Below are 24,286 nucleotides of genomic sequence, written 5' to 3' on the forward strand. Positions count from 1 at the left end.
TCAAGCTCCTGTTTGTTACTTTATGGGGAAAAAATTATGAGAAATGTATTCAGATTGTTGTCTTGAATCTGGCTGTCTGAGTGGCTGCTGTTTCAGAAAGTGACATGAAGCTTGGGACTTACTCTGTTGTTTTTTTCCATAAGAGTAAAATCAAACTTTCCTTCCTACTGCATGCAACAATGGGAATATTCTATTTTTCATTGTAGAACGTCCTTGATATCTCTTATTGGCTGCTAAAGCAAAAAAGGCGTTCACATTGTTCCAACACATATATTTGGCCATCCTCAAACAGGTTGTGAATACACTTCTATCAAAGATTTTATTAACTGTAACTCACTGTACTCATTGTCCACCTTCTTAAATGCTCCAGTGGAATGATGTGTGTGGGACAAACTAGACATCTTAAACTTTCTACAATGGGAATATGGACTATGTACCACAGCGAGGCGTTATAGAGATGGAGGTCGTGGCTCAGCAGCCAATTTGAGATTCAGAGGCAAAGAGAGGATTACTGGATCTTTGTAGAATGGATCCACATGGCTTAGATGAGACTTTGGACCTTAGCTGCTTCCTCTGATGATATGTTTTATGCTTTATTGATTATGATGATGATGTAGTAGCTTTAAGATGAACACCGTTATCTATCCCTATTATTGTATTGTTGCATTGTTGGATATTAGGTGACTTTATGCTTACATCTTGGCATGTCAGTATATTGATATTTACGTAAAAATGTAGTGTCTATATGCATTTATATTTTGTATACAATTTGCTGTCTGATAAGGTTGAATACTTGCAGGGAATACTTGGATGTACTTGTGCCTTATATGAGCCTGATTAAGCTATGCCAAGTATGCGAAACACGTAGCTCGTGACAGGTGAGTATCTTCAATAATTACTTTTTCCTGGGCCTTGAATGTGCGGTCACAACCACATATGTATATATTCTTCACTTCAGCTTGGATGACGTCCTTGCAGTCTCCAGCACCTCTTGACCTGTATGCTATATAGGTCAAGAGATATCTTTTCTATCCCTTATTCACTCTTATTCCTTACATCACAGGAAAAAAACACAAGGAACATTTCCAACGTCCATGTTCTTTTCACTCTGTCAAGACACTCTCTTAATTTATTCACCTCCTCCCATCTGAAACGATTACTGTCCTCCCTCTCAGTTACGCCACCTAGATCATGACAAGAAAGACAAGAGTCTAACCCTCTTGAACACACAGATGAGGGGAGAAGTAAATCATGTAACTTCAATAATCAAGACTGATGAATATTTATGAGGCCTCTGGCACTACTCAATCAGCTCATGAGATTTTAAATGGCATGGGGAAGGACTCATTTGCATATCTAACAGCGTGCATGTGTGGGACAAGTGTCTGAAGGTTCAACTTCTATATACCTTGGGTTATTTAGCAGTAGTTTGTGTGTGTGTGTGTGTGTGTCTGTCTGTATGACTGCCACTACATTCTGTCTTCGTGACACCCAGTGCTAATCTAAACTTCCTTTGATTATACTTTCTTTGATAAAATGGTCTACAGTAAATACCAGAAAGTTGTGACGGTGTATGAAGTTAAATTAGTGACTAATTTCTGTGCTCTGTCATTACAAAGCCTCTATGTAACAGTGGCGTATGTTCTGTGCAAAACGGCATCTTTGGCCCACAGCAGCTCCATTAAAAGTGATTTTCTGATGTGTCAGATCTGTCTGGAGAGGTGAAGATGGTGAAATGCTTTAAAATGGATTTTTCTTTGAGTTTCATCTGAGCTAACAGCACATGCTGTGCTGAGTGCAAGTGCTTTCAAAAGAAACTCTGAGATGTTGTAACAACACCTGCAAGGCTTTCCACCGACTGACTCATTCCAATTTTGCCCCAATCTCCAGCCTTCAAGACATTAGAAACTTTTGGGCCTGGTGAGGCTTTTTGCCCTTTGAAAGGCTGCAGAAATATATGAAACTTGTATTGAATCTGTTACTGAGTGGCGTTTGTTTCAGAAAGTTTGAGATTAAGCTGGGGATTTGGTGTTGTTTTGCTGCAATATTGAGAGGGAAATCAAATGTGCTGAAACACATTCTGTGTTATGTTGAGAGTAATTTCCAACATCTAGAAAGCAAGGCTTTCCTCTGTTACCTCCTTCGACCTCCTGGTTCAGGAAGCAGAGCCGCTGTTTTTGTTCAGAACACGCAGTTTTGTTGCTCCTGCTGCCCTTTTGGCTCCAGCAGAGCAATCTCCTCTAAATGGAGGCAGAGGAAACAATTAAGTTTTTCCTAATCTGACATTCGAGATTGCCTTGCTCCATCAAAGCTCTTTCCAATTATTCTGTTTTTGACCTCTTCTTACACTGCACTCTCCAGGTGAAGCTGCACTGTGACTCGATGGGAGATGTTTTTTGTTTTTTTCACAGCCTCCTAGAGGAGAGAAGAGAGGATATAAGAGCGTGATGTGTGAGCCTGTATGATTGTTTTCGTCAGCTGCAAATGCCCTGTAAAGTATATATTATTCCAAGATGTCTAGATTCCTTTTGTTGTTTGGTGTTTTTGTATCACTGGCCAACAACTATAAAAGTGCCATAGTGCCAGTCTTTTAGTGTTGTTTTCCATTGTTTCTCTGCTCATGTTATTACATGGGCTCCATGATGCAGCCACAATCCATCTGAGATGGGTTTGCTCTCCGAACATTACAAATGCATAGAGTTCAGGCCAGAGCAGCAGCTCCAGGACCCTCAGAAAGCCATCACCTCTCTTCAATTTACATATATACCACTTTTGTACTATATGGAGACTGTTGACCATTCCTATTTACATATTAGGACTCTCTCGTTTGCAATTTCATAAAGGATGTTCACAACACAATCACACATGAGAATAGCAGGAATTAGTGAAGCATGAGTAGAAGAGTTGTGATTTGTATATTAGATGCCCGTTTGGACCATTTCATGTTAGTTGCACTTTTCTGAAATGATACTTAAAAGTGTGGTAATGAGGGATATCATGGTTTTATATTTTAGTAAACAATTGAGACTGTTAGTAACATCTGTAAATAGCAGCTGTAAGTATCTATAAGTAGATGAATGAATGAATGAATGAATGAGTGAATATATGTAAGTAATCCATACTCTTTCCCATGCCACCCATTCCACCCTTACAGTCTACTTAACATGTTGAAATTGCTGTGTAATGTTTATATAACCCCACAACTGTTTGGCTTTTACTGATTCATAGTTTTTTTTTGTGCTTATTTTTCTTTGTTTCCCTGCTGTATCCTATGGCTATTCTCTTGTCTTATAACATATAACATAGGCCATTTGTTGGATGCTTTCAACATACCTCACGGTGCCATTAGTGCATACATTTGAAAATGACATAGAGCAGAGGGACAATAAAAACAGCAGAGATGTATCATGAAGCTGCAGAGAAACTTGACAGGCACAGTCAGAGCAGCAGGCTCCTTATCCTCTGCTGTAAACTTGTCTATTCAGGCTGCAGCTCATCCACACTTGTGTTGCCTGCTCTTGCCTATACTCCCTCTCCTCCCACCCTGCCACTGCTAAAATTATACTTCACTTTATACTTTGTAAATTGCTCTGAATAAGAGTACTCAATGTCTAAAATGTAAATTGCCTCTACAGCACCATCATCCTGGCAGATGCCCCTTTATACGTTAAAATCTGTGTGAGAGAAAGAGAGAAAGAAAGAGCGAGAGGCATTAAGAAAGTTGAGGATGGGATTCATTATGTGGCTTTTGCATTTTAAGGAAAATTTGAATGTAAATAATGCTTTAACCCCACACCATGCTAACATGTTATGGAATAAAATTACACTTATCTAAATGACACAAGTGGAGGTTACTTACTAACACACAGGATTTGATGTAACTGTTCCATGTGTTATCAGTAATTTAGACTATAATATCCACTATTTTCTGATTAAATTGCACATCAGTGGCTCTAATCAACACAAAAAAATAAAATAAAAAATAAGGATGGTTTTCAGTTACTTTTCCCTGGGGTAGCAGTCTCCATCATAATTATATGATACATTTTCACAGGATCCTAGCAAACATAACACCTTTTTAATGATTGTTACAGCTGTATTAGAAAGGTGAAGATAAGCATTTTTATATAACAACATCAGTGCAGCTAATGAATAACAATATTGCCTTTGTCACCCATACACTCCCATTTGGCAAGCTTGTAACTGACGCTGCTGCTCAGAGGCACAATCGGTAATAGTCGAATGATTTAGTGTAACCATCAAATCAATATGAATATATAGAATTTTACATTCTGGGTGCCATGTTGGAAAATTGTAAAAAAAAAAGATTATCATAGTCTGTCCTGCACTTTAGTGTGAGTGCTTCTGTGACTATGTGAGTGTTCATTTAAAGAAAGAAAGAAAGAAAGAAAGAAAGAAAGAGAAAGAAAGAAAGAGTGGTCAAACGTGGTCAAAGTGCATCTCGGATCACATCAGATTTATATGTAAAATGTTTGCATATATTAAAACCATTTGAAAACAGTTGCAGCTGTCAACAGAAGTCTGTCTCTTAAGGAATAAATTGGTTAAGTTCAGAGGAAATTATTTTCACGCTTGTTATGCATGTTTCACTATGCTTTGATATTCAAATTCAACACAAGTTTATGTTCAGCCATTTGCATTTACTTAGCGCATAATCATTACATGCCATCCTACAGTTTATATTTCATACAGCTGGGGATTTGGTGTTGAGAAATATGTAATTTAGCAGAGTTGTTTTTTACTTCTCTATTCATCTAAGTTTCTCTCAGGATGATTTGCTCTTTGCTATTGTTGTATATCCCAGTGAGAAATAAACATTGCGATTTTTACTCTTTGTGCATAAAAGTTGACATTTAAACACACTGCATATTGGTAGACTGTTGTTTTCCTCAAATGTCACAGGTGGAGCGGATAGAGTGTGAAAAGCATTCAGTGACTCTCAAAAGGCCAGGCTGAATTAAAGCAATATATCATTCATTCATTATTATAGAAAACCCTCCATGTTCCTCCTTTATCCCCTTCATCCACATGAAACGAATGCAGAAGGAATGATGTTTCAAATAAAACTATTTATTCTTTGCAATCCAACAAAAAATATATAGACTATATTATGCTACAACTTACTTACATCCTAAAATACTATCAGTGAGCATGGACAGGGATGGGATATAGATATTTAGAATAAAACAGCACATTTTCATTGTCCATATTATGTAATAAAGTGGTTAGAAATAAACATGCCGTCAAGTTGACATATTAGAAATGTACAAGAATATGAATATGTACAAGAATGATAAGAAAGAAAATGAAAAACTAGAAAAATCCATTAAGCACAGAATATTACAAAGACAAGAGCGAAATCACTATCTGAAGTATATTTTTAAGCTTACTGGAACACAAGCATAAGCCTGCACAACACATTAAATATTTTTCAGTGACAATCAGACACAGACTATTTCAGTCCATAGATATCCATACATTTGTGCTAAAATGTACATAATTACACACATAAATACACTGAGCAGGCTGATGTGAATATCGTTTCTACGCCTGTGTAAATCCAGCCAGAGAGATGTGGGTGTTGCATGAAAACCTTGTAACCCCATTTTGCTGGGTTTTTGTTGTTTTTTGAATTGGAATAAATTCTGCTTTTACTCCATCTGTCATCATCATCTGCCAAATAACAAGCTCATGTCATTATGCTTTCAGCACAAGTGATTATCAAGACTGTCAAGATTATCATGAAATTTGGAGTGAGGGAGGACTGTGTCATTTGTGGAGATTTTCATCCAACATCCTCCTGAAGAAAGCAACACTGGGTGTTAGGTGTAATTCTAGTGCTGCAAAAGGCTTCATTTAGCTAAGTTGGCTCAGCATGAGGAGTCAATAGTTGCCTTGAGGAATAATATTATTCCCAGCAGCGGCTGGTACATCTGCCAGGATGGAGGAGGTGCGAAGGCGTGACAGTCTGTGTGACATTGTCAGGATGCTTGACCCTTGACCCCTTTCTCTTCCTTTACCTCTCCAGCGGGACAGGAGGTGATGACACAGGTAGGCCAGGAACTTGTCGTGCAGCGAAGCGTAGATAAAAGGGTTGTAGCAGGCGGAGCTCATGGCGAACAGGTGACTCGACACCTGAATGACGTTTACGTAATTCTTCCCCAAGATGGAGAAGTCTGTGTCCAGGTCGCGGATCAGATTCACCACCTGTAAGGTTCTGCTATGTTATAACCCAATCAAATCTTTCAGGAATTTAAGAACTCATTTATTCATATTTTCACACATCCATCACTCTGTCAATCAATCTATCCATCCATGCATCTATACCTGTATGGGGAGCCAGGAGAACGCGAAGCAGAGCACAGACACCAGCAGCAGGCAGAAGGTCTTCCTCCTCCTGCGGCTCCAGGCGGCTCGTGCGGATCTGAGGGCCGGAGACGGCATCAGGCCTGACATGCTCCTCTGCCTCAGCTGGTAGGATATAGCGCAATAGGAGATGGAGACAGCAGCCAGCGGGACGAAGTAGGAGAAGAAGAGGATGAAGCAGGAGTAGATGAGGCGGCCTCGCTCCTCTCCCTGCCAGAACTCTTCGCACACGGCCATCTGTAGGCCTGCGGCCTGCAGGTCCAGGTAGACGGTGTGCAGCGCCGTGGGCATGGACAGAGCCAGAGAGGACAGCCAGATCAGGACCACCAGACCCCAGCAGAACTGGCAACCCGCTCTCTTGCGGATGGGATAGGCCACGACAACGTAACGATCCACTGCGATAGCCATGAGGGACAGGACTGCTGCGTAGACGGCTGCAGACTGCATGATGCTGACAAAATGACACATAAAGCATCCAAATATCCATCCGCGCTTGTCAAAGGCATAGGAGGCGGTTAACGGGACGCAGAAGATGCACATGACCAGGTCGACGAGTGCCAGGTTACCGATGAGGAAATTGGTGGTGTTGTGTCTCTTCTTGTTGAGCCAGATGAGCAAGAGCAGCAGGAGGTTACCACAGCAGGCGACTAGCACCACAGCAGAGTAGAGAGGGATGAAGAGCAACTTGAGGTTAAACAGGAGATCTAACCCAGAGAAGGAAGGGGCTGAGAACGGGGAAGTCAAGAAGGAGGAGTGAGAGGAGTTATAGAAGGAAGAGGAGGAGGAGGATGAAGAGTCAGACAAGGAGGAAGAGGAGGAAGAGGCCGGAAGAGAAGAGTTCTCCCAGGAACGGTTCAGTGACGTCCTCCAGTCCATAGCTGCAGACAAATAGAATAACAGTATTAAGGCCGGCTTCACATGGTGCAACTTCAGTTCTGTGCAACTTAGTTGTGTTGAATTTCTGTAGGAGAACCACCCAATCAAAATCTTGAAGTGGGTTTGTATCGGCATGAGTTTGGTGATGTAACAGTAAAATTTTAATTTGCAACCTGCAACTAATTGCACAAAAGTTGTATTGTGTAAAGCCAGAAAATATAAATGATGAAAATATAATATATTGTGTTTGGATTATGATTTTGCAGTTTATCATGAGATGATATAGAATGGCCTATATCTAACATATACAGTATTACAACATTTATTAAGTGCTTTGAATTCTCGTTTCACTTCATTTGTCATAATCACCTACACATAATCACATAATCTCTTGAGTAACAAGGCCACCTCATTTTGCTTTAACACAAAGGATAATGAACATTATGATGAAATACAGAGTGAAGGAGGACTGAGTCACATCATCTAATTAACATCCGTCTTCAAAAGTCTCTTTCTCTCAGCCTCTCAGCCACATTAAAAAGCTTGGCCAGGGTTTTACAGTATGTCCTCCTTCTCACAGACCTCAAAATTAAACCCTCCTTTTCCTCTTTCATCTCACCCATATTCTTCACAATGTCTCACCCGTATCTCTTATCTCTCTCTGCCTCTCCTAAAGAATCAGTTTCTCTCTCTCATCTTTACCTTTCTCGTCTCTTCCACTTTCTTTGTTTCTCATCCTTTTTCTTGTCAGCCACTAATCATCCATCTTAGCCACTTGACCTTCTCCTTTGCTGTTCCTTCTCTCGTCTCTCTCCATCTCTCGTAATGATGCCTTTAAAGTCAAACTGATTGTCAACACTTCTCACCCAGAAACTTCTCCACCTGCAGTCTGCACTGAAATCAATGATCCAGTTCTTGCTGAGCAATGAGAAACACATTGGCCACTTGACAAAGTACAATCAAATGGCAGACAAGATCATGAAAATGGTAATATTGCATGATATCACTGTTTTTTTCTATATTTGCCATCCTAGAAAAAGAAAAGCCATCCTAGAATCCTAGAAAAAGAAAACCTAGAAAAGCTGGCTGTCAGCTCATGAAGACACAAAGCAACACATGAAAGCCAGGAAGTGAGTGAGTGAGCAAGTGAGTGCCTGCATAGCTTTTATAGTTGAATTTGTAAGAAGAAATAGGGGTGACATAGAGGCCATGTCCAAACTGAATGAGAGGAGTTCACAAATGCAGAAAAGCAAAGGCTTCTGACTGGATGGCACCATGTTCAGAGCTGTTGTCTGCAGTGCATCCTTGTTTTGTGGAAAGGTTCCATTTTGGAAAGTGAAATGGATCATATAGTATCTACAAGACAATGGTAGGATTAGAAAAATTAAACAAAGATCATCTTGTCAAATGATTGCTCAAGAGATTAGCCAATTTCCAATACTGTGCACTAAAAGAAGTGGAGCAGCTGCTTCATTACACAGTTATCAGTAAATTAAGATCCTTGTCTGGCCTAATGTTGAGTATGAATAAGTGCTTAATAATGACCTCCTGAGCACAACATTTGTCATAATCTTATTTCCACCACAGAATTAACTTAATTTAGTTTTTTTTCTGTCCCAGTAAGGAGATTTGATTAATCATGACCAAGATAGATGATCAGACAAGAGGAAGGAATTTTATCTTGTGCTGAATAAACGTATTGCCTCATTGACCTTATCTGATCTGTGATAAAGTGAAGAGCACATCAGCGCATAATTCACCATGCAACTGTTTCCATTTGATAAATCATAGCCAATGTCTAACTCCATCACACAAAAGGAATAAAAAACGGCAATCATAAAACCACTGGTTAACATATTTTGATGAAAAATGTTGTATTATTAAATAACAATTTATTTACTCTAAAAAATAAAGTCTAACAAATGCATGCAAAATGGTTAGCTATCAGAATACATACAATTTCAAACACTAGAAATGAAAGGAAAGAGTACTACCTCTTGCTGATGTCAGATTTCAATATGTTGTTGTTGTTGTTTTTTTGTTTTTGTTTTTTTTTAACAGCAGAACTTGACAGCAGAAACGTCCACCACCTGTTTGTGTGTTTGAGTCCAACTCCTCTCCTTCACTGCAGCTCGCTCTGCCTGAGCTGGAGGAAAACAGACTGGAGAGGTGAGCTCCCTCTCTGACAGCATACGTGTTCACTGAAGTGAGTCACCTCCAGTACGGTAAAATAAATAAATAAATAAAAATAAATAAATAAATAGATGCCTAGCTGTCATTTAAATCTCACTCAGTGCCATCCCAAACGACCTATCATTATAATATCCCAAAATAATATTCCTATTGGGACTGTCTGTGGTAATAAATAGTAAATTTATAGTGACCTTGTCGTATTTTATGGCACTTTTTTTTATCTCCTGTGGTGCCACTATAATATTCCTATTAGGACTCAATGTCTCTGCGGTAATAAATAGTCAATTTAGTGGCCTTTTCGTATTCTATGGTATTTTTTTTTAATCTCATATGGTATCACTATAACATTTCTACAGTGATTTCCAGTTTTGCTGTGATGTTTGTATAGTAGGCTATCCTGGATTTATTAGGATTACTACAGTTGTTTATTTATTCCGAAGGGATATCGCAGGTTGATTTTCCTTATTAACACCTTGCAGAGATGTGAATTACATTTTAATCAGGGATGTGTGCCAATTAAATTTTAATTCCCTGATCTTTCAGACCCCACGCAATTATTCCTGTCATCCCATTAACCACAAAGTGCGGCTCTTTTCATTTCATGCATTAATGTGCCTTTAATTGCACAGATATTTTAGTTTTAAGGAGTTGGAATCCTTTCATTGCACAGTAGGCTTACGCTATATCTATTTATAGTTTACAAGCAGGGAGCGTCTAAGCTTTGGTGTTAGTACAACGAGGTAGAGTTGTGAAGTGCAGTACTACTACTGCTACTACTACTACTAACAGTTAGCCTATATTGACATTCAAACCACATTGCTGAATAGTGTTACATAATTATTAGCCTACTATAAGTTCTGGAAGCAAATAAGTTAGGAGGGCGGGAAAATAAACCTCCGGTGCATGACAAGCAGCTTGAAGCGATGCTTGTCATTGGTGGCAACTTCATATCAGACTGAAGCATCATATGATTCATTTGCTGGATTGTAAAACATCCAAAAACATCCAGGCACAATCTGGCATGAAGATAACCTTTGACCCCTGGGTCACAGTCACATAGCCTAACTAACAATAAGAATACCAATGTACAGTAGGGTTAAAGGTCAGGTCACATGGTCATGTAAATATTTATATTGTAAATATTTATTGTGAGCATCTCACCTGCACTCATTTGAAGAGCCATCTGGTTAGCTCCATGGCACAGAGCGTAGGACATGGACTTTGACAGGCGGACATCTCTGTCCAGGTAGAGGAGGAGGCACAACTCATAACAGACACACACACTCAGCTCTAACTGTTCCACTGGTCTAAATACACTCCCCAACCTTGTTTCCACCCTTATTTGTCTCTTTGTACAAAACTATTGTAGTTTCCCAGAAGTTCAGTCCACTTGTTCTATCTCTGTATGCTGTTCTCCATAAATAATAAAGACTTTGCTGAACAACACCTAACTAGAGAGAGGCTCATTCCTTCAACAGTGGATGTACAGAATAGCGATCTGAATGCAGCTTGGTGGTTGACATCAGACCCACTGCAACAACTAACAGAAAACTGACCATTAGTTACTTGGTCAGACAGAGTTTTATGTCAAATATAACAATGTAGGAACTATACCATCCTCTGCCTAAATCAAGTCTAAATCTGTTTCAATCACATATTTGCCCTATCTATATTCAGCAATATGTCAAGACGTGTTTTATAGCTGAATTATATAAATTACTTATTTTTGACAAAAATTACCTTGATATTTACCTTCCAAGGTCATGATATGAGGTAAATATACCACAGCAGTTCCACTTCCATTTCTGAGTTTGACAACAGCATTTAAATTGCAAAACCACACAAACAATTGATACGATAAAAACATGCAAACATAAAAACAACTATAGATCCAACACAGCTTTTATTTTATTTTAACTTTTTCTCTACAACATTGTATGTCCAGCTGTCTTAAATCCTCTGCATACAATGTAGGCTGTAGAGCCACTTACAGAATTAAAACAATACAGGCGGTGCATTATTATAAAGATATCATTGGTGATATCTTATTAAGGAAAAGGAGGGAGTGAACACAGGTGTCAGTGTGCTAAGGTTCTTGGCTTGAAGCAACTCAAGCGGACACCATCTTCTCCTTTTTCTTCTCCTTTTTTTTCTCCTTCTTCTGAGTAGGGGGAGAAGAGCTAAATCAATCTCCTCATAATGGAAGACTTATTGGGCTTTTTGTGGAGTTTTTCTCCCACCTCTTTTCCATCCTCTTTCACTCCAGAGCCTCTCTGTGGTTAGATTTGAGGGCCTCCTTTTCCATCTCATCGGCCTTGAGATCGCTGTTAAGATTCAGGGTGGTCAAGGACTCCTCTGCCTTTTCTTTCTTGAGCATCTCCTGGTGAAGGGCCTCCTTCGTCTCATTCTGTTCCTTCAGCTTGATCACCAGCTTCTCCACTGCCTTGAGCCTCATGGTCTGCTCATGGTCTTTCTTGAGCATTTCCTCCATTTTTCGTTGGAGGGCTCCCTTCTCCTGGTGGAGGGCCTCCTTCTCCTCCTCCTGTGTCTTGAACTCAGTCACAAACTCTTTCTAGAGATCATTGATTTCTTGCCAGTGTGCATGCTTCATCTCACAGATCTTGTTTGTCATGGCCAGCTCACAGGCACTCATAAGCTTTTCTTAGCACTCCTTCATTTCTTTGCGGAGCACCTCATTCTGTTGACAGAGGACCTCCTTCTTCTCCTTCTGCCTTAAGCTTGGTGGAAAGCTGTTTTCTGCAGGTGCCCATCCTTCTCAGGAGAAGTCTCTAATATCACTTGGTGGAGGTAAATCGTCTCCAACTGACCTGTCTCGAGTTTCCTGGCCAGCTCGTCGGTGTTATAGCCTTTCTCTGAGTTCCTCTATTTCTTTGCGGAGGTCCTCGTCCTCATTCTGTTTTATTTCTATGGAGCAGGCAGCATGACATCAGCGAAAGCAGTCAGTGAAATTGATTCAAGATTCAAGATTCAAAAGATTCACAATTTTAACTGCAGTGAAGTTATTATTAATGGCTCTGTCTCAAACGGCTAAAATGCCGCCTATGTAACATAACATTATGTTAATCATGCCCAAAATATCCATGGCTTCTAACCTCGCCACCTAGTTATGTAAAGCCAACTCGCGGTGTCAGCAGTGTTATTTGTTAGGTTGACGGCAGTGTCTTTCCAGTGGGAGCAGCAAATCTGTCACATCAGAAATGGAAAATCTTAGAGCAGAAATACTTAAAAAGTTCATAATCTAGCATCAGAAGAGAAAAGAAAGAAAGAGGAAAAGCAAAGGGACAACCTATTCATAAAATGATCGTCTTGCTCATGCATTATATCGGCTTCTGAGTCCTGTCATGTAGCTAGACCAGCTATACGCTTACATTAAAATTGTTATCTTAAACATTAATGAGGATATTTCACAGGCTGATTTCTTTCTGGAGAGCATAATATTCGCTTGATTGGCATTTCAGTCGTTTTAATCTGCCATTTTGTGAGTATGTATGTGTATTCGTGTGTTTTTAACCCTTTGGCTTGTGGTAGAGTAGTGATAAGAGAAATCACATACAGTGCCATGAGAAAATATTTACCCCCTTTGTGATATTTTACAATGTTGCTCATTTATTTCCACATTTAATGTCTTTCGTTATTAATGCAGAGAATCCCATTGTAGACAAAATAACTTCCCATTGGTACTGTATCATCTTATTGCCGTGACGCTGGATAGGCTATAGTCATAGGCACATTATGTGACAAAGGGCCCCTGGGCATAGATACCTAGTAACATTTTGGGATCTTTGTAAACCATGACTTTACATTACGAGGCCTTTGGACAATAATGCAGTGCTTTACTGCTAAAACACTATAGATAAACTGAGGGGAACACTCACTTTGACAGTGCCATGGTGACACCTTCAAAACAAATGTTTATCTTATTATAGGGGGAATGTTGGGGCTTTGTTGTTGATATAAATGACTAAGCCCTTTGACTGCAGGGTAGTAAATGTAAAGTTAGTGACAGCACCATCATGTATCAGGCTCTGGCTTAGGGGCCCCCCTGAGCTCTTGGGCCCCTGGGCCTGTGCCCAGTTGGCCCGTTCAGTAATCCATCCATGTGTGAGAACTTGTGATACAAATAAATGACTTGAAATATTAACGGTAAGCAACATTCACCGAATTTAACCAGCTGAAGTCATGGTCATTGACTGGACAGTAGCCTATTCTGCACCTGAAATAAAAAAGACTTCAGTTAAAAACAGTCGGCTGTTTGCTGTGCTTCTTATAACTAGTTCGGCGTCCATTTCACATGGCGGATTGGAAGATAGATAGTAGGCTAATCCAGGGATTCATCTCATCCAGGTTTTTCATGTTAGGCGTCGGACCCTCATTTGATAAGATTTTGTCCAAAATAATGCCACTTGAGGAGATTTTTGTTTTAATTAGATTTGACTTTATAGAGCATTACATAACTGTCTACACAGAGTAAGTAGGGAGGTCACAGTGTGGAGAGTGACAGTGTGATCCTCTCATTCTCAACTCTAAAACTTCTAGGAAGTTTAGTTATAGTGAAATTAAACTATTCCTTATTTTGTTGCAGACCACCTAGAACCACCTCAAGGACCCCTGGAGGTCCCGGGAGCCCAGTTTGGGAACCACTGGGCCAGTTGATAAGCTATAATGATGCTTTGAAGCACAGGCTGCAGGCTTTGTGTAGACTTAGATTAATTAGCAATCTACTTCACTTTGTTGAGAAATTAATTTTGGTCCTCTGCTGCCATCTAAAGATAGCTGGAAGTTTACACCACAAGGGAGTAAGCGTGCGTGCACACATACCCACACACACACACACACACACAACTGAGTGGCTACTACCTCACAATATTGGACATGTTAACTATACTTCAGCTGCACTTCAATTAGCTAAATATAACAATGCCCTTGTTTCAGATTAAGCACGACGTTTTAACTGAATCAACTATCTATTTTTATTGAACCATGGGTAAAATTTCATGTGTAAAATCAACAAGGCAAAAATAAGGATATCACATAATATGTTACACTATTTTCAGTTATATATAGTACTTCCACTCTACATATCACCATAAAAAACAAGGAAAAATACTGTGTTTCTGTTAGATAATGCATTAGTTACAGATGAGTAAGTCTATCATTTACAACATGATACTGAATGTGGTCCTTCATTAAAAACTGAAGATGTGTTCGAGGTGGAGAACCATTTACAATGTTACAGACAGTTACAGATTGGAAGCTACTAGACAGACCAGACAGCTAAATATTTTATATTTGTATGGTGACGTGGGTAAAAAGATGAATGGCGAGCGCATAACGGATGCGACTGGCTGAATAAGGACTTAATAGTTGCTGGGTGATACAAGGGATGATGACAAACTGTAATTTCTTCTTTGACCACTGCAGACAAAAGCTTTGGCCAAATAACCAGCATTACATAACACCGCTCTAAATGAGCATTTTGTAACACTTCACCCTGCTGAATAGACTCCAAACAAGTTCCTTACTTATTACTATCATCAACACAGACAGCTCATTTCTCTGGGTTGTGAGAGTCATCTTCCTCAGAGTTGTGCGTCTCTCCCTCTGTTTCCTTTCCGTTGGGTGTTTGGTCCGGGACGGCGGCACCGTCAGCTGGTTCCCTGTTCTGAGGCCTCAGGAGATATTCCAGCTCTTCTGCACTGATGGCCACCTTCTCTGGGATCAACCACCTCTTCAAGTGTTCAAGGGCACTGGAGAGGGAAAGTATATTAGAAGACAAGGGCATGGAGATGAGGAAATTGATTTAATGCTCTTTTTTTTAGTGTCTGAACTTACAGACTTGCAATGCAAAATGCAAAGTCATTCTGTAGTCTAGGAAAGAAAACAACACAAAACCATGGCGTGAATCTAGAATGTGCTACAGGAGAATTGAGTGTACAGAACAGCGAGTCAGTGCTATCCTTGCTCAACATCTGCATTAAGAAAATATAGGTGACTGGTCTGTATACAGACGTTTAATAGGCTAGATGTCAGCAAAGTAGAAAGTAGATGGAAGAGACCGAAGCACGACAGCATAACCAGACCCTCTACTTCCTGCCTTTGTCCTGGTAATAGTGTCTGACATAACAGTGAAACGCGGCCCACCCTCCCAGCCCACCTCTCATCCATATCGCTGCCCTGGAAGAGCTCCGAGGTCTGGGCGTCATGCAGAAATCTGTCCCAGCACTCTTTCTTGGCTTGAGACAAGGAGCGCAGCATCTCCCTGGAGGTCACATCACTGGACTGGCCCTTCAGTTTCTTCAGACGGTTCTCTGGAGCAAAATACAAAAAACATCTTTAACAGCTTGTCAATGAATGAGACAATTCAGATTAATAAAGAAGGTATCATGCACACTTTTTATTGGTTTTCTGGAGGGTGAGGGACAAATATACAATCCCTAGAATGCCTACATCATCCCAATATTCCTCTATACAGCTTGATCGAAGTAAATAATCAGGTGGATGGATGGAGGAAAGGGTGGGCAAGAAAAAAGAGGCAGAGAGGTGCAGAGACAGAGGGAGGGGAGGGGACAGAGACCAATACCTAAACTGGCTATGTAGATCTCAGAATCCTCCATGGGTTCCCATTTGGTGCCAGAAGAACTTGACGTCCCATTTGATTGTCCATTGCACTGCACTCCCACTCGTGCTGCTGGCTGGAAAGAGTCTTTGAACTGAGTGTTGTTTTCTTGAGCTGCCTCCCCCTGGCCTTCTGGCAGGCTGGAGCAGATCTCGGACCACAGCTCTCCACTGGACCGGACCTCTTGAGTCTCGAAATCGTCAATCATTCTGGTGCAGTGACTGGGTTAACAGAGATGCCAATATCAATTAGTTTACTCTCGTCTATGACAGGCTTTACACAACCTCAAAAGTCAATGGACAGGTTCGTGAGTCTTGGATAAAAGACAGGGAAGAAAATCTATTGAATGTCGATGCTAGACAGTGGAATACACCGAACGCAATCAAAAGTAGGCTAATGTTAACGTTAAATCATACACTAAGCTAACTTACCTTAGCTAACATTGTGGCTAACCCACTGCATTGACTAACGTTATGCGTTTTAAAAATTTTTAAAGCAATTCGTCATTGCAAAAATGTTATCTCAACATCTTACCTGTATGAAAAAGTCCAGAGGTTATTTGCGCCGACGTATCAAGTTATCAAAGAATAAAGATTTGCCTTGCTAGCTAAGTGAGTCCATGATCTTTAACGAGCGTCAGTCAGCTTCCTTGTTTTGAGTGATATGATTGGACACTGTAACCGCCCATCAAATTGTTTGGCGCTGTGGTTGGATGTCTGCAGTTCTGTGTGGTAAAATCCGCATCTTACTGGCCAGACCCTGTGGTCCTCTGAGGGGACCAGGAAGTTAGTCCCTGCAGGGACACCTACGGTGGTAAAATACCAAGGTAAATACGCTTTACTGACCTCTGTTGTTTTATTGTATTTGTGAACATTGACTGTTTGAAGACCTAGTATCAGCTAGTAGACAGTTGCTCGCTGATAATAATTAGCTAGCTTAGCCGTCACACCAACCTTGACTGCAGATCAGAAGCTGGATCAGCTTTCTGGCAAATTGCTTTAGTCAAGTTCTGTTTAATAAGTGAATAATTTGCCCGGCCAATTTCAGTTTCAGTTTCAGTGCACCTGACTATTTTTGTTTGACATTATTGACAAACCTCTATTACCTCCCATGCCATATGGAAGATATAAACCGGACCTGTAAATTATTGCTGTCAGCTATGTGTGTCACATACATACACTGATCATCATGTCACTACAGGGAGATCCAGTGTAGGAGATGCGAGCAGTGTTCCCTCTGGCAGTGGTGGCAGTCCCTATGGGTGTGCTGCTGTCCCGGACCATGGCGTGGATGTCCAGTGGCAAAACACATCCAGAACTCATCAGCCGGCTGAGGGGTAGAGTAGCCTAATGTCAGGGAGTTTAACTATTTTGTACAATAGGTTTCCTGGACTTATAGTCTAGGTAATGCTTTCATTATCATTTATACTTCCAAAAAGCATGCATTCATTTGTGCAACATTTATGTGATGTGTAATGTTTGTCTATGTGGTATTGTAGATATCTGCTGGGATTCAGAGTTCACCCTGCACTAATTCCAGATAGGCCACTTCAGCTCGGGGTAATCGTTACCTCTTTCCTCCCTCAGATCATGGGGTGATCCGCAGCGACAGAGTGTTTGATGCCTTGCTGGCTACAGACAGGGGGCTGTACTCCAGAGACTACCCTTATGCAGACTCTCCTCAGTCCATAGGTATCAGTTCAGTCACACTTTACAAACACACATATGCTTATTGACCTAGTAACGCAGTTATTTGAGTGATAACATTGTTTTGGACAGTAGTTTATTGAGCAGCTATTCAGTAATCGCTTACAGTAAAAGTGACAGATGTGTTTTGTGACACTGTGTTATGATGTTTATCTCTTATCACAGGCTACAGGGCAACAATCAGTGCACCGCACATGGTGAGTAACACATCAAAGACTGGACTATGACATAACAGCATTTGATTACAGATATCTTGAGACGTGAGTAGACCTCTTGAGATACTCATATGTATGTATGTATGTATGTATGTCTTTTTTATGGGCCATGGCCTGTCCTGACAGCATGCTCATGCTCTGGAGGTGCTGAGTGACAAGCTAACTGAAGGGGCATCAGCGTTGGATGTGGGTTCAGGAAGCGGCTATCTCACTGCCTGCTTTGCAAGGATGGTAAGTTCTATAATCTTTTATGTGTTTCTTACAATAAACATATTACTGACTTGATATTTACTCTTGACATCTGACCATGTTACTGCACAAGTAACCGATCAATGGCAATGGCTGCATTTATCTGCTGTGTGTAGGTGGGGCCCAGTGGTAAAGTGGTTGGCATTGAACACATTGACGAACTGGTTCAGATGTCAGTGAAAAATGTGCAGTCTGACGACCCAGAACTGCTCTCCTCTGGACGCATCAAACTTGTAGGTGAGTCAGGTGGCATCAAGGCTATAGTACATCTTCTTGGTCTGTTCAAGTGTCAAATCATCTTTTGGCACCAATCACATTGAATCTGGATGGACAAACTGTTCCGGTCCTCATCATGATGCAATATCTGTGGTGACATCAAGCCAATTACATAATACTGTAAAAGTATACATCTCTCCACAGTGGGGGATGGAAGGCTGGGCTACCCAGACGGAGCGCCGTTTGACGCCATTCATGTTGGAGCAGCCGCTGCTACACTTCCTAAGGCTGTAAGGACACATATGGTTTTTACTTACAGAATATAATGAAATAGATTAGAATAGAGTAGGTGGACTCATGGGACTTTTTTCTTCTCACAAAACGGGTTGAAAGATTCACTTCTCTTATATAATGGAGGTCAAGTACATATTCTGGCACCACTGTACATTTACTTTCTTAAGCAGATCCCGCTCAATAAACAAGAAATACAGTTTATAAAGACTGATTTTCTCAAGTGCTGTAAACTGTGATGAAGTTCAAAGGGCTCAGTCAGTCAACCCTGACTGACTGAGCCCCTTGAACAGTATAATCCCTTCATGTATAAACTTCTCTTCTGCTATCTGCCCTCTCTTTGCCCTGCATCACTGTTGAAGCTCCTGGAGCAGCTGAAGCCAGGGGGGCGGCTGGTTCTGCCAGTGGGTCCAGACGGCGGCAGCCAGGTCCTCGAACAGTATGATCGGCAGAGTGATGGGACCTTCCTCAAGAAAGCTTTGATGGGAGTGGTCTATGTTCCCCTAACTGACAAGAGGCGCCAGTGGCCCGGGTATTACACAAAGACACCTTTAATCTGTCATTCCTACACCAAAATCAGTGAATGAAAAGAAAACCACACTCTCTTCTTTGCTTAGAAATTTTATGTAATGACAAAAACCTGCACTGTTGTTGTTCCACAACCAGAAACTTGGTCTTGGTCCAATCATGAGTGGCATGCATACACGTCTTGTAGCTTTTCCCTGATGATTCCCCTGCTGTCCTTCTCTCCCCAGAGGTGAGCTCTGACTGCAGTGTGGTTGCCCCTGCAGGAGGTGGCGCTGGTGCTGCGGCTCTGGGGTCCCGTAGTCCTCCTTCACGGTTTCATAGAGCTCCAGTCTGGAGGCCACCTGCTCCGCCAGCTTGTCACCTAGCAACATGCAAGGAGAGTGTTGCTCTGTTTGCCTGACCAGCTTGTCTTCCTGTAGTGCTGAAAGAGTGAGTAACTGACTGACTAGCTGGCTAACACTGGACTGTCTCCTGGTACTCCCAGAGTCCAGAGAGTCAGGAAGACACTGACCAGGGCTGTGGATGACGTTTTCTCTTATCGGGGTTACAGTAGTGATTCACAGTATTATGCATGGGGAGGTTTTTGAAGTTGAGCAATGAGAACATTGTAATTACATCTTAAAAAGCTTTGTGTCGTTGTTTCTGGATGGTTGTGGAAAATTCAAATGAATGTTAATTTTGAATTGTGTGTAATCATATAGGAATGCTTTGGTTATGAATGCAGTTATACATAAAGACAAACCAAGTCTCAGTACAAGCCAAGGGAATTTAATATAAGTTGAGCAAATTAACAGACTAATTTCTATTTTATGGTAAGATTTGCTGCTTATTTTGATTCAAATATGTCATTTATGTGTGTTAACCAGTAAAACAGGAGGGCAAGTTGTGTAGATATTGATTTGAGGCACTTAATTTTTGAAACAACACAACTTAAATTACTTGTACATTAATCATTTATTAATAAAACCCAATAAATAAATTTGTTTTTCTTCTGTAAAAAAAAAATCCGTGGGTGACCATTTGCACACAGGCTCTGAAAGAGGTTCTTATATTATTGGACTACATATCAACGTCATCATTTGGCGCCTGTGCAAAGAAGGACCTCTAGTACCGATCAGAAAGCAATGCACGTGAGTGTGTTGGTTAGAGGCTTTAGAGCATATAATTTACCTTTCTCTGGTCAAACGATAATTTTAAGGACCGTGAATCATCTGTTTGGTCCACGGCATCAGCAGAAGAGCTCGGCGGCAGCAGCGGGAGTAATGGAGCGGGCAGCGGAGGTGAGCAGCTCGGTGACAGCGGACGGGACCGCAGCAAAAGAGGCGACAGAGACCTGTAACACATCTACAGCAGAGACGGGTAAACGCAAAAGCGACGAGACAGACGAGCCGGAGAAAGCTGGTCGAGGGAAGAGACGAAGAGGAGGAGGAGGGAAGAAGCTCCGTCCGGGAGAGAGATACATCCCGCCTCCCCAGAAGCGCAACCCCGGTGTCAGCTTCAGCCAGGAGCACTTCGACGAGACGGCGTACTACTTCGAGGGCGGCCTCCGCAAAGTGCGTCCCTACTACTTTGACTTCAAAACCTACTGCAAGGGTCGGTGGATCGGGAAGAGTCTGCTCGAGGTGTTCAAGAGCGAGTTTAGGGCTGAGTCCATAGAGTATTACCAGAAGGCTGCCAAGGAGGGGCGAATCCGGCTGAACGAGACGCCTGTGGAGGATCTGTCAGTGGTACTCAGGGTCAGTGTAACCTTCTTCTTCTTATTCAGGGCCAGTGTAATCACTCTGCATGTCTGCTTATAATATGGGCCTATATGCATGTTCACCAACAGCATATTAGTGTTGGCCATGCAACACTGTAATGTTGATGTTGGCATACTGTAAAGTATCTTCAAGTTCTTTACTCTTCTTGCATTTTCTCACTAAGTTCATACAGTTGAGCCAGGAGTTTGCAAAACATTCCCATCATTAACACTGGTAAATACTACTGAAAGCATTAGTTGATTAGTCGATCGACAGAAAAGTAATCGATTTGATTAATCATTTTTAATCATTTATTAAGTAAAAATACCAAACATTTGCTGGTTACAGCTTCACAAATGGTAAGATTTGCTTGCTTTTCTCCATTTCACATCATTTTAAAATGAATACTTTGGGGGTTTTTGGCTGCTGGTCAGGCTAACTAAGCAATTTTAAGACATCACTGTGGGCTCTGGTAACTTGTGATAGGCATTTGTCATTATTTTTGATATTTCATAGACTAAATGATCAATTAAAAAAAAAATTGATAATGAAAATAACCGTTAGTTGCAGTATTACTGGTAAAATCTTCATCTTTCGTATCTATCCACAGAATAATGACCACATGAGGAACACGGTGCACCGCCACGAGCCACCTGTGGTTGGCCGGCCGCTGGAGGTTCTGGTGGACAACGGTGAGGTGCTTGTGGTCGACAAGCCCGCCTCCATCCCAGTCCACCCCTGCGGGCGTTTCCGCCACAACACGGTGATCTTCATCCTGGGGAAGGAGCGGGGCATCTCCGAGCTCCATACGGTCCACAGACTGGACAGGCTCACCTCTGGGGTGCTGCTGTTCGCCAGGACACTGGAGATGTCACAGAAACTGGACCAGTTGGTGAGAGACAGACAGGTGAGTTCAGAGTGCTGTGGAACCCACCTTAAAGCATTGAAACACAATTTTAAAGCAGGGTAGCAAAGGGTCATAATGTTCATTAAAGCTACACCAGGCTAGTTTAGATGAAAAAGTACACCCGTCTTATCAGCCTAAATCACTAAATCACAAAGTTTGGCTGTCCTAAAGAAGAGCGCCCCCCTTCTATTGACTCGTACTGTTTGCATAATGCATCTTAACTTTATTTACGGTATGCAATGTTGTCTTCCCTAAAGAAGTACTGCATATCGCTGATGTATCTAACATCTGCCTGTTTTTCAACAGCTGGAAAAGGAGTATGTGTGCCGAGTGGAGGGGGAGTTCCCAGAGAGTGAGCTGATCTGCGAGGAGCCCATCCTGGTCGTCTCCTTTAAGGTCGGCCTCTGCCGGGTTCACCCCAAGGGGAAGGAGTGCCGAACCGTCTTCCAGAGGCTCAGCTTTAACGGCAGCACCAGCGTGGTCCGCTGTTTGCCCCTCACCGGCCGTACGCACCAGATCCGTGTCCACCTGCAGTACCTGGGCTTCCCCATCCTCAATGACCCCATCTATAGGTCCTCAGCCTGGGGCCCTCATAGGGGCAAGGGGGGGCAGGTGGGGAAGAGTGATGAGGAGCTGCTGCAAGCTCTGGTAGAGGAGCATCGCTCTAAGGAAAGTCTGCATATGCTGGACATACCGGATGATGCAGTTGGGCTTGTACAAGAGGAAGGGAACACTGAGCCCTGGGCTTCTGGGAAAGAGGAGAACACTGATAAGTTAGATGGCACCTCCAAAACTGACGAGACTGTAGAAAGTTTTCAGACACAGAAGGATATGTGTGGTGCCCACAAAAAGCTAGGTACACAGGTGCAAACGGAGTGTAACCCTAGCTCAAGCAGTGATACAGTGAAGTCAGAGGTCAAGGACATAAACAGTAACAGTAACTCACTTGTGGACTCACAATGCCCTGCACCGACCAAATCAAATGGGAATCAGACGGAGGCAGCTGACTCGTCTCAGCAGATCCCTCCAGGGACCAGAGACCACCTGTGTAGTGAATGTAAGCTAGTGCGACCAGACCCAACAGAGCAGGAACTCGTAATGTATCTCCACGCTTTACGCTACAAAGGACCAGATTTTGAATATTCCACACAGTTGCCTGACTGGGCCAAAGATGACTGGGTTGAAGTTGACTAAAGTCCTAACGAACACTTCTGATGACCTTTGCGTTTAGGCTACTGCTGTCATGCATGTTTACCAGAAGACTAGAAGTGTGGCCAAAGTGATGAAGAATAATGTGTCACATGTGAAATATTGTTTAAGTCTGACATCCTAGAATAAGTTTTGCTTTGAGGCAATTCTGCTTTTGCTGTGTGATACATTTCTGTTGATAATGCTCCAGTAATTTGTTTGCAGATGGTAAAAAACTGCCTCAACTTAATAGATGACAGTGAAATTTGTTTTTACTAGAATTTAGTATGTATATTTTTTTCTCCTAAGGCTCCCAGCTTTGCCTTAAACATGAATGAAAATAGAATTTAATTCATACTCCTTTTACTTTGAGGACTGTTTTAATGACAAGAATATAGATTTAATTTCATGTTGGATCATTTATGCCTGTGATCTGTCAACTATTCCAACCAAGATTTTAAATGAAATAAAAACCAGTCTGCAGGAAAAATAAACATTTTATTTTATTACCTTCCATGTTGTGAAAAATTAACAACATTGGGAATTGTAGATAATAGTGGTGGTGACCTTTTTTAATTTTTTTTTTGTTCATACAAAGCCTGTGATGAATTAATGTCACTCATCTCTCTAAGGCAGGTTATTCTGTTGAGTGGTTTTAAGTGAAGGCTCATCTAAGAATTGTGATAATACAGTCAGTTGTCAAAAGGAAACGCTTCTTACAATGAGACAGCTTTGAAATAACCCTGCTCATAGGCACATTTGACACGAGTCTATTCTTGTCAAGGTCTTTGTGTTGAACCACTGTCACTGAACCACCAAACACCTCTGGGTTTCATACTTTACATCACATTGAAGACTATAAACACATCTCTTGAAACTCAATTATTTTACATTTGTAAAGGACATGTCCTTTTCACACAACACACACAGTTACAATTGTTCCAGCTAATGAAACAATTTGTTGCAAGGATTTTGGCACATGCTGTACATGTTGTATATACCATTATTCGAATGGTATTGAGACATACATAGAACCAGCTGATGTGACATCTCAGCTGGGAGGTGCAGTGTGGTAAAGGCTTTCTGTTCCTTAGATATTTTCCTTTCAGAATTTCTCTTTACAGTGATGCAACATGGTTTATATACAAATTATT

The 24,286-nt window shown here is 41.4% G+C and overlaps 4 protein-coding genes across 7 annotated transcripts; 2 read left to right on the plus strand and 2 right to left on the minus strand.

Annotated features, from left to right (window-relative positions):
* Positions 1 to 5,904: 5,904 nt before the first annotated feature.
* Positions 5,905 to 7,263, minus strand: prlh2r (prolactin releasing hormone 2 receptor). The gene is made up of 2 exons (XM_071543854.1): positions 6,349 to 7,263; positions 5,905 to 6,228 (listed from the first exon to the last, which is right to left on the minus strand). Exons 1-2 carry the CDS (start codon positions 7,261 to 7,263, stop codon positions 5,905 to 5,907), a joined length of 1,239 nt encoding a protein of 412 aa, XP_071399955.1.
* Positions 7,264 to 13,915: 6,652 nt separating this feature from the next.
* On the minus strand, positions 13,916 to 16,745 carry ccdc32 (coiled-coil domain containing 32). Its single transcript, XM_071543855.1, has 4 exons — positions 16,628 to 16,745; positions 16,058 to 16,314; positions 15,632 to 15,785; positions 13,916 to 15,224 (listed from the first exon to the last, which is right to left on the minus strand). The coding sequence occupies exons 2-4, from the start codon at positions 16,299 to 16,301 to the stop codon at positions 15,026 to 15,028; spliced, it is 597 nt and encodes a 198-aa protein (XP_071399956.1). The 5' UTR covers positions 16,302 to 16,314; positions 16,628 to 16,745; the 3' UTR covers positions 13,916 to 15,025.
* A 117-nt stretch (positions 16,746 to 16,862) lies between these two features.
* On the plus strand, positions 16,863 to 20,293 carry pcmtl (l-isoaspartyl protein carboxyl methyltransferase, like). Of its 2 annotated transcripts, none has more exons than XM_071543848.1 (9): positions 16,863 to 16,919; positions 17,294 to 17,429; positions 17,680 to 17,784; positions 17,965 to 17,996; positions 18,141 to 18,245; positions 18,380 to 18,500; positions 18,684 to 18,769; positions 19,133 to 19,302; positions 19,562 to 20,293. In XM_071543848.1, exons 2-9 carry the CDS (start codon positions 17,312 to 17,314, stop codon positions 19,596 to 19,598), a joined length of 774 nt encoding a protein of 257 aa, XP_071399949.1. In that variant the 5' UTR covers positions 16,863 to 16,919; positions 17,294 to 17,311; the 3' UTR covers positions 19,599 to 20,293. The 2 variants fall into 2 exon arrangements, with proteins under 2 accessions (XP_071399949.1, XP_071399950.1); XM_071543849.1 differs by having other exon boundaries at positions 19,526 to 19,664.
* rpusd2 (RNA pseudouridine synthase domain containing 2) lies at positions 19,544 to 23,517 on the plus strand. 3 transcript variants are annotated; one of them, XM_071543846.1, is made up of 4 exons: positions 19,544 to 19,727; positions 20,497 to 21,034; positions 21,648 to 21,944; positions 22,251 to 23,517. In XM_071543846.1, the coding sequence occupies exons 2-4, from the start codon at positions 20,561 to 20,563 to the stop codon at positions 23,136 to 23,138; spliced, it is 1,659 nt and encodes a 552-aa protein (XP_071399947.1). In that variant the 5' UTR covers positions 19,544 to 19,727; positions 20,497 to 20,560; the 3' UTR covers positions 23,139 to 23,517. The 3 variants fall into 3 exon arrangements, with proteins under 3 accessions (XP_071399947.1, XP_071399946.1, XP_071399948.1); XM_071543845.1 differs by lacking the exon at positions 19,544 to 19,727 and adding an exon at positions 20,329 to 20,428 and having other exon boundaries at positions 20,534 to 21,034; XM_071543847.1 differs by lacking the exon at positions 19,544 to 19,727 and adding an exon at positions 20,329 to 20,428 and having other exon boundaries at positions 20,534 to 20,851.
* The last annotated feature ends 769 nt before the right edge of the window (positions 23,518 to 24,286 follow it).

Source organism: Centroberyx affinis, unplaced genomic scaffold, assembly GCF_046629955.1.
Source record: "Centroberyx affinis isolate AG114_WGS23_722 - 3 ecotype Tasmania unplaced genomic scaffold, CSIRO-AGI_Caff_v1 ptg004386l_1, whole genome shotgun sequence".
Taxonomy (NCBI): Eukaryota; Metazoa; Chordata; class Actinopteri; order Beryciformes; family Berycidae; genus Centroberyx; species Centroberyx affinis.

Coding starts and splice junctions, on each gene's coding strand:
- rpusd2 (XM_071543845.1), top strand. Junction 21,035..21,647: donor ATCTGTCAGTGGTACTCAGG/GTCAGTGTAACC, acceptor ATCTATCCACAG/AATAATGACCACATGAGGAA. Junction 21,945..22,250: donor AGTTGGTGAGAGACAGACAG/GTGAGTTCAGAG, acceptor GTTTTTCAACAG/CTGGAAAAGGAGTATGTGTG.
- ccdc32 (XM_071543855.1), bottom strand. CDS start 16,301: ATGATTGACGATTTCGAGACTCAAGAGGTCCGGTCCAGTGGAGAGCTG. Junction 15,786..16,057: donor GATCTACATAGCCAGTTTAG/GTATTGGTCTCT, acceptor ATTTTGCTCCAG/AGAACCGTCTGAAGAAACTG. Junction 15,225..15,631: donor GGCAGCGATATGGATGAGAG/GTGGGCTGGGAG, acceptor TTCCCTCTCCAG/TGCCCTTGAACACTTGAAGA.
- prlh2r (XM_071543854.1), bottom strand. CDS start 7,263: ATGGACTGGAGGACGTCACTGAACCGTTCCTGGGAGAACTCTTCTCTT. Junction 6,229..6,348: donor TCTCCTGGCTCCCCATACAG/GTATAGATGCAT, acceptor AGAACCTTACAG/GTGGTGAATCTGATCCGCGA.
- pcmtl (XM_071543848.1), top strand. CDS start 17,312: ATGCGAGCAGTGTTCCCTCTGGCAGTGGTGGCAGTCCCTATGGGTGTG. Junction 17,430..17,679: donor ACTCATCAGCCGGCTGAGGG/GTAGAGTAGCCT, acceptor TTCCTCCCTCAG/ATCATGGGGTGATCCGCAGC. Junction 18,770..19,132: donor CTGCTACACTTCCTAAGGCT/GTAAGGACACAT, acceptor TCACTGTTGAAG/CTCCTGGAGCAGCTGAAGCC.